The following is a 13,230-nucleotide window of genomic DNA, read 5'->3' as shown; positions in this document are numbered from 1 at the left end:
GAAGACATGAGACAGCAGCAGCAGCAGAACATCACCTTGAGCAGGGAAGAGTCAGAAGGCACTTGGGCTCGGCTCCCCATCCCCATCAAAACTGCCATAGTGAAAGGAAGACCTGCTCTGCCCCACAGCCATAGCAAACAGGAGGAAAGGCAGGAAGGAGGCAGACTGCTCTCCCCTTTCCCCCTGCCCTGGCAGGACACAGGACTCCTCTGCACTGGCTGCCCAGCAGGAGGAGTGGAGCACGGAGAGGACAGGATTCCCAGCCTTGTCCCTATTGTGACTCAAGACTTACAAGCTGTTTTGGCAGCTTGCAGGTGTTCATGGTACAGCGACAGCAGCTGATGAAGTATAATAGGGAAATTTAGTAGTTACCTTGGTGTGCTGCCAATGTTTTGCTAAGGAACGTAAGCAACAGAAGAGAAAGGTGATTTCAGCAACGCGTATCTCTTGGACTGGACAGGCACTTGTGAGTGTGACAGAAGGGCACTCTCCTGGTCACCACCAAAGGTCTCCAGTGTCTCTTCTACGGGACAGCATTCAACAGCTTCCAAACAAGCCCTCCAGCAGCCAGAGCAGGTCACCCAGCCCGCCCGGAGGAGCAGAGGGCACGGCAGTGCCGGCCGGAGCGACCGCTGCTCCCGAGGCAAGGAGAACTGTCAAACAAGTGCCTGAAGTGAAGGTTCTTCATTGCTGCTGTTTGTTTTTTTAGTGCTAAAGATTGTATTTGCTGAGAGCACTTTGCAGAAAAAAAATTGAGGCCTAGAAAAATGAAGGTCACAGTTATCACCCTTCTCTCTGTAAAGAATCTTTCTCCTTTTCCTCACCCTGTTTTACTTGAAAAGCAGTAAAGGAGGAAACACAGCTTTTTTTGTCTGGGCAGCTCAGAGAAAAGATATGTGTACTGTTTGCTTTCCCTGACTGTTCTTCGAGTTCATCTGAAGAATGCAGTGAAAATTTCTGCTCTTTCAGAGAAGGTCAGCATGGACTTCTCTTGGCCTTTTCTCTTCAGCTCTTTGGCAAAGGCTCAAATCCCTAAGAAAATTCTTCCCTTTGGTCAGCTCAAGGTTTTCCTGTGCTGTCTCCACTCTGTTAATCTTAACAGGAGGGGATTAGAGTTTGAAACTGCTTGCTTGTAAGGAGAAAATCCCTGTTTAATAAATGCTGTTAGCTCCAGTGCTACTGTGGGTTCTGGGAGCCATGGGCCGTGCAGTTCTCCTGAGTACTCAGAGATGTGACGCACCACAGGACTGCTCCCCTCACGAAGAGACGTGGGGGCTCCAAAGGACACTAGGGTCCAAGGAGGTGGTTAACAGTGTTTTGGGAGATAAGAGAACAGGAGGGGACATGAATGCTGCAGGGCCAGGTGCAGTGACAGTGTGGGGAGAGAACAGAGGTGAGCAGAGGGAGCTGAGGGCTCTTCCTAAGAAAGCTGAGACTACAAAGAAGATCTGGAAATCAAATGCCATGCAGCATTGTACATGTACCTGTTTAAGCTTTCATTTAAATGGGCATCCCAGACTCACTGGATAGCCACTTAGCTGGTCCAGTTTTTGGGGCAGCAACTTGTGAATACATGAGGGACATATGATCTGGTTTCCACCAGCTTATTTCTTCCAATGACGTTACTGATATTTTTTTCAGCACTGGACAGGCCTCTTCCAAGCAAGGGTCATCCCCCACGTGATTAACATACATGAGGCTAAGATAGCTGCAGTAGGAAGAAACTTTAAAGAATAATTCTGATGAAGACAATATCTGATAACAGGTGGTTGTTACTGGGAGGAAAATCTCTGTTTGCAGTCTGTTCCTGGAGACCCCTGGCACGTGGGCAGAAGCAGCCTGGGAAGCAGCATCTCATGCTCACCATCTGGGAAGATCTCCCACAATGTTTTCTGTCTCGAAGATCTCATGCTGTTCTGAGACCAGTACCTGCTGGCCACCCTGCTCTATCTTCCTGAGAGCTGAAGAGATTAGTATTTTTTTTTCTTAGGCTGTTTCCTAGGAACCCCAGCACAGAACATGGCCTACTGTGCTACATACCATTTACAAAAATGCTGGCAAGTTTTTTTGTTAGCTCTGTACACCAGAAGAGTTCTACAGACAGATGAGGAGGAAAACAACCAGATAGCTATCTCTGAGAATAGTTATAAAGTGATCTCCCCAGTGAGGAGAAGCATTAAAACTTATCTGAAAATATAACAGAGAGCTGATGAGCTCTGGCATCCAGTCTGCATTTAGGTGGGAGCTTAATTTTCTGGAAAGGGGGAAGAGATGACAGGCAGAGCAGGGAGGCTACAAAGGCCACAAACAAGACAACAAATAGGCCATGTCTGGTACTGTAGAGGGAGTAGGTGGCTTCGGTAAGAATATCTAAGCAACAAGCAAGGAAAACAACCCTGGCAGCAGCATGCTGAATATGTAAGATGCTCTATTTGTCTGAAAAAGGATGTGAATGGACTCAGGTGCTGTGAATATCAGCTGTGGGCATGAACAGGAATGACCGTGTTTTAGAGCTATGATACAGAAGACAATGGCAAGACACAGGTGTGTGACTTGTGGCTAAGTGACACACGGTGACTGGTGTAAGCGATGGAGATGCTGGTAGTGTTGTTTGTGCCTCTTTCATTGGCTGGCCTCAGCATTAATTTAAAGAGCCCAACTTTTAGATCCTTCTCAAACTGGCCCATAAAATTACTAATTGTTTTGAAAAATTAGGGTGTGCGGGGGGGCCAACTAAAGTTTGGAATACAACTGCTCAAAACTGGTTCTGCTGCTTAGGAGCTTGAATAAAGCAATAGCTGTGCAAAGCTGAGAAAGCTAACTGAAGCAGAGAAATAAGGGGAAAGAAGGGAAGTGATAAATACTCGAATTACCTTTGTACTGTTTTTATGCTCATCCTGACAACCATTTTGGATAGCTCCTTCATCTATGCTGACATCGCAGTGGGGTGCAAGGGTGGTACTACATGAAGGGCAAGGCTGCAATGAGACAAAAAAAATTTAGCCAGGAACATTCTGGTGTCCTCGTAATGGTATGCAATTTATAATGTGGCCTGCTTATATGCTTGCTGCATGGTTAAAAGATAAACAAAGCAACAGAAAGGGAAACAGGGAGCAAAATTTGAAAGGACCAGAATCCACCATTTCAAAAACAAATCATAGATTTTTTGCTTACTAAAGCTAAATCTAATCCAGGAAAGATTTACTGGTGTAAAATCACAGATATTCTGTAATCACTACTCTCTGGTAAAGGAGTACCCTAAAAAGAAAGAAATATTCTTCAGCGAGAGAAGTGCAATTTTCTTGTTTGAAAAGGGTCTGCAAAAGGATCTGAATGGCATTATGACCAGCTGAGGGAGGACTTAGCACAGAATGCAGCATATTCAAAAAGCACAAAACACCATGGTCTGTTACAAACAGCACAGAAAAATGGAAAAGTAACAAATCTGAAAATAATAAAGAATACTTTTTCATACAGCTCTGTAAGACAGGGGACTGGAGCTGTGGCTGTGTTATACCGTTGAAGCCAAACACTGAGCAAACATCACAGGAAACAAGGAAAGCAAAACCATCAACACTCCTAATAGTTATAGGTTACGCATTTTGGAAGCAACGTAAAAGGTCACAGTTCAGCTTTTAAAACAACCTGTCCCACCGAATTAAAATGGGATCTTCTCTAATTAACCCTGTATTTTCTTTTGCAAAGTCCTTCAAACTTTTCTCTTGTACTCACCATGTAGGGACAGGATACTGCACGAGAGGAACCCTATATCTGATCCCTGTTGACAATTCCTATGCTCTTCAGACAGTTTGTTGTTACCAGGCTTGCCAGAAGACTACGAATGGGTACAGATACACCAGTCACTGGGAACAGCATGCTAAATTCAGCACACTACACTACCTGTTGGTGGGTTATCCACAAAAGAACTTCTTGAAATTTCCAACAAGCCACTTGAGCATTTCATCCCGAAGTCAACACCCCATGTCCCTTTTATCTATTTATTTTGAGCTCAGGAGGGACTGGTGCAAGCTTCCATCCAAAATACCACAGCTGGACCAAAAACACAACAGCTTCTCCCTTCAGGTTTGCTCCCTATTTCAAAGACCAGCATGTTTCTCTTTTCAGAATTGAATTTTCACCCAGTGCCCCTTTTTTTTTTTTTGCCTCTTGTCACACCTGAATATCAAAAAAGATTCAGAAGTCTTAATTTTGAAGGTTATTATGGTGTGGCACTTCTTCCTGGGACTGCTGCTCCACCCATCGTTCAACCATGTATCTCTCAAAGGCTGTCATGAAGGCTCTGAGCCTGCTTAGCAGCCAGCAGACCGTGACCATCACACCCAAGGCTCCTCGGGAGCATGGGCTGGGCTGAGGCACTCAAATTACCTACAAGTGCCTTAATCTGGCAACAGGTGAGCAAGTTTCATCCAATTTTGAAGCGGTACAGCCTGACCAAGTAACAGCATACTGGAAAAAAGAATGAAGCTGTTTCCTAAATGGTTTTGTTTAAAAAAAATATCAAGTATCATGAATGCCTTAACCACTTTGCAGAAAGCATTATTAAATGACTTTAAAATTGAACATGACCAAGGAGTAACAAGCTTTCTATGTTCCTAGAATGATAGCTAGTAGACTTAAGCATTGCAGAAGTCAGTTAACGGTGATAATAAAAATGAAATACCTCAAACATCAAAAATAAAAAAAATACTCCCCATTTGATCTTGCTACTAAACCAGCAGGACCAAATCGCATGTTTAGCTCCTAGGGTTAAAGCAGAAGACAAAAATCTCAGAAAAGAAGCCTGTCTTTTGGAAAAGAGATGGGAGGTTATCTGACCTACCCCATGGGTTCAAGTCAGTATCATAAACTTAATTCTCTACTGCAGACACTCGCACAAGCTCCGTGCGTTTGTGGCCAGCCACGATGAATAATGCATTAATGCACTTTCAGCAAACACCAAAACAAGCAGAAGTACTTTCTGTTTTCATACTGAGTTGATAATGACATTTTTTTACAAAAAGCCTATAATTCTCAGTCAAGTATGGGATTTCAAAATACATGATAGATAAAATAAACCAATACCAAAAACGGCTGAGCAAGTTACAGCGTTTTCATACAAAAATCAGCTGCTACTTAATGTTTTCAGCATCTTTCCTCGGTGTTTTGGTTACATACCCACTTCATGACCTGAAATGCCTTTTATTGATATCCATGCTGCAATGAGATTTGCAATCAAATTAAATGCAGACATAGTGGAGGAGAGGAGGAAATACAATCCCTTTCATGGATCAATTACTGTTGCACTTTCCTTCCTGACCTTCCTTAACAGACCTTGTCCACTAGAACATCCGTTCAAGCCCAAAAGGTGAAAGTCATCCTTTCCATGCAATATGGCCACTTATTCCCTTTGGAACAAAAATATTTCAGCTTGCCTACAATTTTGCCCCTCCTACTTAGTCTCTTTTGCAGAGTTGGAGTCATCTCCTCCCACACTGACACTGTTTACAGCTTTGTATTTAAAACAGTTGGCATGTAAGTCATGATTCTTCTGCAAATTATCACTCCAGACCCTACCAGCAAGCTGCAGGCTTTAAAAGAAAAACACCGTATAAAAGAAACCCACTCCTTTTCAGAAACTGTGCATGATCTGTGATTAAATTGCACATCTGTTCTTTGTGAGGATTTTAAAAATATATTCTAATTTATTATTATTATTATTATTATTTTAATATCGTAAGACCTGTTCTAGCATGGCTGGCTAATTACAGATTTCCTAAATGCTTGACCCAACCCTCTCGGTCCACAGTCTGCCATAACAGACTACCCAGAGGGCAGAAGGCTGGAGCACATCCACACTTGAGAGTGTGCTGCAGAGCTTGGAGTACCTGCACCTAGCCCTGCTGCGAGAAGCAAGAGCATCTTGCACTCCTATACTGCAACTACGGCAGCAGAGCATTTTTTTTTAAATAAGTGCTGAGCCTTCACATGACTGCTTTATCACTGTGGCGTACACATTCTGTCGTATTTTGGGGCATGCGTTATATGGATACTTATCAGACTGCAGGGGAAGAGGAGTTTGGGGCCATTCAAAATTCACTGCAGCATCAATCTGTTTTGGGCAATCAGGCACAGTATTTTCAAGGTGTTGTCTGGCCATTTGCAAAATCCCTCAGGAGACCTCCAGTGCTTGTGGTGATGAATAGAAACAGGTACCTATAAGCATAAACTCGATGCAGTAGCTTTAGCACCGCTGTAGATAGGGTGTCTGAGAAGGCTGAAACTAAGCTGGCACTTGTCCTAGATGCTCTTCTGAAGCAGCTTCCCTTCTTGGACAGCCAGTGTGAGCCTCTTCTTCACTTATCTGGATAGTCATGTTTGCACTTCTGTGCAGTGAAGAACAGTGTGAGCATTTAAACAGCAATTAACACCCAGCCAGGATGGCCCCAGACCAGAGGCAGAGAGGCGATGAGCAGCAGAGCGCGGGCCAGCAGCACATCCGAACGTGGCACACTAGCTGTTTAGGAAGTGATGCACACTTCTGCTGAGTAAGTCACGCTCTTGTTTCAGAAAACACGTAGAGAAGTAAGTGCCTACCCACATGACAGCAGATCAGTGTTAGAACCACAGAATCATTCAGGTTGGAAAAGACCCCCAAGATCATCTTGCTGTAGTTTTGCTGCCCTGCGGTTAAAGCTTACTTTGCTGTCCCAGAATCACAGAACAGCCGAGGTTCCGAGGTGGAAGGGACCTCCGGGGACCATCTAGTCCAACCTAACCCATCAGGTTAACAAGGCATCCTCGTTTTCTCTCCTCACTACTTGAAACACATAAGCTCCTACCCCTTATGGCCTCAGCAGTATCTCTGTGTGGCCATGCACCAGGCAGCACAGACTCATTTGTACAGGCATCCCCTGACAGCCCTGCGCTGTGTTCTCCTACATTTTGTGTCAGTCCCTTCATTGAAAGATGAGAGAGAGCTGGCAAGCTGGTGCCCGAGGGATGCCAAATATGCCATCCAGTTCTTACTTACACAGCAGTAGGAATAGAAAGGTGTCACCAACAACTTGAGACGAGCCAAACCTCACACTGCATATTTTGGGAAGGACAACGATGGCTATGCTACCTTCTGTAGTTATACAGCCCCAGCTTGCTCTGTAAGGAAATCGCTTAACTTTGGTCCTTATCTGCAGACCAGCCTTCCAGTTTATCACACTGTGATCCCGTATTTTTACTGCAAAACTAAAACCAAGCACAGAAGCAGGGTAGAGGTGCCTGAACCATGCTCTGCTGATCCAGACAGCATGCCATGAAAGTCACTTGCTCTACCACCTAAATATAAAGAGCTCTTCCCAGGACCAAATTCACTAAGTCTAAGGACAGCGACCTGCAGACAGCCACCCACGGGCCTGGCATTAGTGGCCAACTCTGGCAACCCACCATGAGGAACTCACAGCGCAAATGAAAACAGAGAATAGACATCTGTTGTTTGGGAAATCTGTTCTGAGCTGGAAGATTGAGAGTAACAGCAAAGCTTCAAAGTAATACACATTGTTTCACAGATTTCCTTGTCAAGAGTTCTCGTGAGAGGTGTGAACATAACAAAATGTCATCATTTCTCTAAGCTGTTTCTCCATACAAATCGTTGCCCTCTAGGTTTCTAGAGCAAGCAGATAAAACACAGTCTTGTAGCCTACCAAAGCGCTTTCTCCTACCACTCAAACAATCCTGCTGTCTTTCCGTGGAGATGTCTGTTATATGCTCATATAAAAAGGTTCACAGGTGCACAGCATGAGATAGAGGAAAGACAGAAACAGGCTGCAGCAAACAGAAAATCATAAAAGTTATAGTAGCTGCAGGAGGCATAGATTCTTTCTCCCCAGTAAAATAAAGACTATTGAAAAAGCAGTGTTGACCTCTTGATCACGAAATACAAATAATAAGAAAATAATTTATCTGAAACCACCTTTAAAAAACATTCACCTTATTTTAGAGATTGCTTGTCAATAGGACTAGGCATTTTACCTTAGGTTTTTCCACGTGTTTGAGAGTCTTTGTCAAGTCGCTGGCGTTCTCAGACGACGATGTTGCCTGTATCCTGGCTCCATCTCCAGACTCCAAGCCAGGAAGCAGGGCTTGTGAACAGCTGCACTGGGGTTCCTTCACCTTCTGACCAGAGATCAGATAGGTCTTCAAACCTAGAGGAGAGACATAAACATTGAGAATTGCAGAAAGACAAAAATAACACTCCTTTGGACTGCACAGACTTTTTTGGATCGGATATGATATACAGTAGCTAGCAAAGCGCTATCAAAGCTCAAGAGCACAGCACAAAAGGAGAAGCATCTGGGAACAACCACCAGGAATATAAAGACGTTCTGGGTGAAGTGGTGGCGACCAGGATTGCCTGACACCTGCTGCCCCAGATTCAAGAGACTACTCGAACCCACAGCAGCAGCCATGCCTGACATGTACTTTATTCCATTTTTACTCACGTACTTTTGAAAAAAGAGCTAAGACTTTAGGCATTCACTTCCAAGCTGTAATTTGAGATCAGACATTAACTCTTCACTTCTGGAAAAGATTTACATTTCTCAATGATGTCTGGATTGATATTCTACCTCTGAAAACCAGCATGTCTTCCTCCACTTGCACTCTCCATTTCTCACAGAGCTGTTGTGAAGCTCGCTTAATGCTGGTAGCACATTGCAAAAGGAAATGGCGTTTAAGTGCTAGAAATTCTGATGGGTTTTCATAGTCAGTGCAGACTTCACATTTCTAAAGAACAAACTCAATCTCTCATACGCCCACACGCACTCTCTGCAACTGTTGCATGAAGTGAAGCATAATTGGAAGCCAGATCCTGTATTAAAGGCCAGGCTGGTAAATACCGTGGTGCATCAAGCTGATCCGTACCGAAAATCTGTTCAAAAAATGAGGATCTGAGTTTGGTTCAGAATATTCCCTACTTCACTTCCTTGATAGTTTGCATTATAATATTCTGGGCTATTCCTAGGCACAAAGATGGAGAAGGAGCTGCTCACCATGCTCCTTCCTGAATTGAAATGAGACAGTTTTATTGCTGCTCTGTGGGAAATCTCCCACCTGGCACGGACAGGCACTGCTACACTGAAAAAGCGTGGGGGGACCAGCTCCCTGAACCAGGCAGTGCTCCTTATTTTGGGGTCCTAGGCTGTTGCCCCACGCGATTCTGAAGCCAGCCCCTCCCTGCCTGGCCTTGGAGGAGACGCTCCTGCGCTGGCTCCTGGGTCCTGCATCTAGGTCAGCAAACCTCCTGGCTTTAGATGCCCAAAACCACTCATGCACAAGACGATCTACTGCGTCTGGTTGCCTCCTTCTATAGGACAAAAGCTGGACACAAGCTCCAGCCCTTGGAAGACAGCGTGTTTCTGTTCAAGTAACAGCTGACGTTATGATAAAGGTCATTCTCTTGCAACTTTCTGTGGAGAGATTCTATAAACGTTTTTCTGCCCGTGACACGTAATCCAGACAGGACTTTGTCTGTAAGCTTTCCAATACAAATAAGTTAGACATACTAATAGCAGTTTTTCAGCTTCTTTGTTTATTTCCCCAGTATCTCACACTGCTCAGCACTTGCCCAGCCTGTGCAGAAACCTGCATTCGTGTGGGCCCCGTGCCCGAGGTGCTGCATGGGACCCGACCTTCATTTTACATTGGTTACAGCAGCCCTCGGATCCTACTTGGCGGCAGCGCTTCGTAAAACCCCGGGCTGCTGCTGGCTTCCAGATGTTGGGCTGTCTCTAAACCTTATGCTGATGGGGGTTGTCATGTAAAGAATTCACCGCAATCAGCTTACAATTGTATGTTTACTGGGGTAAAAGCTAGAGCATTAAGTTTTCTACTTCTATTTTTAAACGCTACCTTTAAAGCAACAGGATTATTTTGCCACTATGATTCCCTTTTCTTTTCTTTTTTTTTAAGCACACGCATTTTCTTTGTTTCTTTGTACTTTTAAGGAGGCATTCTTTAATGCTTTTCTCCCATTTTACTGTGTTGCATTGCAGAATTACTTCGTCAACGCATCGCAAAGAAGTAAAATCATCTCCAGTTTGAGCTCCGCACCAAGGAAAAAGCACCAAGGCCATGGGGCTGCCGCAACGGAGACCTGCTCTGGGGGAGCAGCTCTGCCCCACGGGTGGCCAGTGCCAGGCTCCAAGCTGGCCGAGGGGGCACCGGGTGACCACAGAGCCTCCCTCGCCCCCTCCTCGTGCTCCCCAGCCCCACCGTGCCCACCAAACACCCAGCACTACTCGAGAAGTGTCCCCAGCATTCAGACAGTGGCAGCCCAGAGTGCTCAGAGCAGCCCTAACAAATGCTACTTACTTGAAGGACTGGTGTTTCAGGAAAGTAAATAAGTGAAAAAGGTTATGTTTTGAGAATTAGGAGGTTCAGAAACCTTTATTGAACTTTACTAATATTACCTACCTAATACTTGGTCATTAAATAGCTCTTACGATAGGGAAACTGCACGTTTGGGATTGCTTGCTATTCTGTGACACTTCCTGAAGCAACTCCTGGTAAGTCTGAAGTGTATTGGTATAAAAAAGGGCTATTAATTCAACAGAGCTCTATTGATGCAACTAAAACATATCACACAAGAGGTGTAATTTTCCTTCTTTTACATACCCAGCGAGCTCTCCCAGACACACTCTCATCTTCCATACAAACAGGGTGCAGCAGGAAGAACATTCGCATCACTGTGCAGCAGGTTTACATCAATTAGGTAACTCAACAGTACGAAACAAATAAGCCAGCAACGAAGGAGCTGCTGTTTTCTGTGAGATACAGCAAACGGTGCAAGTTTTGGGGTGTACTGCTGCACAATGCATCTCATGACATTACAATGAAGAAAGTGCTACGAAATGCCAGTAATAAAGATAAAGCTTGTCCTTCTTTCCCCTCCTGCCAGTCTCCTTTTTATAATAACTCCCTTCCCCCAGATTTATTCTAAAGAAATGCTGAAAAATAACACAATCTCAAGCTGCCTGATAGCGAGTATGTGCTCTGGCAGGCTCTACCCTGCAGCACGTCTCTGCTTTTTCCAGAGATGGCTCCTGGAAGCACAGAGCGGGAGGGAGCTGGCTCATTCCTTCATGGGGACGTATTACATCTGACCGGGGGCACAGCGTCCACCATCTGATTTATTCAGTATTTTCTGCCCAGGAGAAAATGAGCAACATCGTGCGTCTCTGAACAACACAAGCCGTTTCCTTCACTCATCTTCAGCTTCTGGGAATCTGACAGAGCTATAAAGAGTAACAGCTCCTGCGCACCGAGCCAAGCCATTTACTGCTGGAGTTCGACCATTTTGAACATTGCCACGGCAGCGTCTGTGGAAGGGCATTTTTGACAAAGTAGTTAACAGGTGAGATCTGCACAGAGCTACAGTGGGTTTACAACTGCTGCTAACACTGAATTTTGGAAGTGTTAAGAAATGGCTGCACTTTGCTCCTTTCTTCTACTAGCTTTGCTTTCCTTTTTATCGGCGGCCCTCCTCTGAAGCTATGAAGACAGAAACCCCCTCCCAGTACCAAAACACCACGCCTAACAACAGCAAAACACCTCTAAGCTCACAAACAAACAAAATTATGAGGAAGGCTGTGCATAAACATCCCCGTCTTGTTAACCTGCTTTTGGTAGCATGAAATAAAATGCCCCCGGGGGAGCAGAGGGAGAGGCAGCCCAGAGGTAGGCCGCTGCCGCGCGGCCTCCCCACACCTCTGCCCTAGGCTCTGCTGCGGGCAACGGGCCCAGGAGCTGATGGGACCTGGCCTGATGGCACGGGGTGTAAGAGGATGTCCCGGTCACTTTGATTACTTTGCTTCATTCCTTCATTGGGCCTGACGTGTGCAGTGGCACGGGCACTGCTCTGTGCCTCTGTGAAGAGGGGATGTCTTCTCCTATAGAGGCCTCAAGAAAGGGGGGCTAGTACCAAAATTGGTGAGCGAATTCCTCGGCAAAGTAAGATTCCTGCATCAAGTGTTAACACTTCACCTGTAAGGAATCAAGGCTTCTCAGCTCTCTGTTGATAGCAGACAGGAAAATTACTTTCTCTCTGGCAAGCTGTAGCATACCTCTCACCTCTCTAATTTAATGTACTTCAAATGCTTCTGAAATCCTTCTCAGTACTGATACTAAAGAAGAGACACGAAAAAATCATGACGATATTTCAATCATTGCCTCACTGATTCATTTAATGGAAATATAACCCTGTTCTCAGTGCACATCCCTGTTCTTCCCCCTGAATCACTTCACCTTTTTAGCTGTGCTGCTAGGAAATGGCAGTTAGTGAACAGGGCACCTTCCTTTCTGGAATAACTACTTCCCAGTAGCCCTCTTTTCTGTAAAATTAGTAACATTCCTGGTATTGGTGTAATAAAATCCAAATTACTCCAATTATGCCCCCTTTTACCAAGCGGCTTTATATTAATGATTCTTTTTCATTATTCATCCTTCCGTTATTTCCCATAAATCTACACACTTTAATCATTTAATCATATTTCTTTCAAAATAAATTATTTTGTGAATTTACGATTATTAAATAATGAGTTCTATTTTCACAACCCACTGCTTTCGCAGTCTCTTACCACCCAAAATCAGAATTCACATGAAATCTGTTCCTACCACAGGAGAGAACCACTGTGACTGCCCTACCTACGCCAGTGAGGACATACAGCAGCACCTTTCCAGATAGAAAGTAATTATTAATAACCTGCCCTAGTCTGCTGTGATGAACAGTGTTAGCTATTACCTCTCAATAATTTCGTATCTCATTTTATAGAACTCTGGTACAAGTATCTCGCAGCAGTACAGGCAGCTCATCAAAAAGCTTTGCATTTCAGGGCTGGCTTTAGCTCCTTCCTTTGTAAGTAGCTCAGTATTCACTCACTTTCAATGTTATGCTTCTTCACGATCAATCATCTCTTGCTTTCTCTTTTCAAAAACCACAATGCAAAGTTTTCTCCACACCCTATCTTCTTCTTTTGCCAAAAATCCAGGAGTGAGAAAACTGGTATTCAGCCCCGGCCATTCCAGGGAGAGGAAACCGAGACTGATTTTAGATTTCCTCATATAATAAAACATGTTGCCATAGAATTTCGAGGCTCCTTACGAACCAGAGCTCGTTGTGCATTTCACTAGAGATCCAATCTGGAAATGGGCAAACACAAAATTGGAAGTCCTTTGCCTAGC

The 13,230-nt window shown here is 44.5% G+C and overlaps 1 protein-coding gene across 4 annotated transcripts in view; it reads right to left on the bottom strand.

Annotated features, from left to right (window-relative positions):
* The window catches only part of ADCY9 (adenylate cyclase 9), a 90,719-nt gene that overhangs the window by 39,940 nt on the left and 37,549 nt on the right, over positions 1 to 13,230 (bottom strand). For 3 of the 4 annotated variants that reach the window (XR_014618882.1, XR_014618883.1, XM_084296000.1), the window contains exons 2-3: positions 8,023 to 8,195; positions 2,874 to 2,978 (exon numbers count right to left, since the gene is read on the bottom strand). Coding sequence is in view for 2 of the 4 variants with exons in the window: in XM_084296000.1 (XP_084152126.1) it covers positions 2,874 to 2,978; positions 8,023 to 8,195 (278 nt within the window). In the remaining 2 variants the exon portion in view is untranslated. The remainder of the gene's footprint in view (positions 1 to 2,873; positions 2,979 to 8,022; positions 8,196 to 13,230) is intronic. The other variant, XM_084296001.1, reaches the window with a different exon arrangement.

Source organism: Netta rufina, assembly GCF_964035555.1.
Source record: "Netta rufina genome assembly, chromosome: 15".
NCBI lineage: Eukaryota > Metazoa > Chordata > Aves > Anseriformes > Anatidae > Netta > Netta rufina.
The sequence above is the reverse complement of the archived record's forward strand: the minus strand, read 5'-3'. Positions and strand labels throughout refer to the sequence as shown.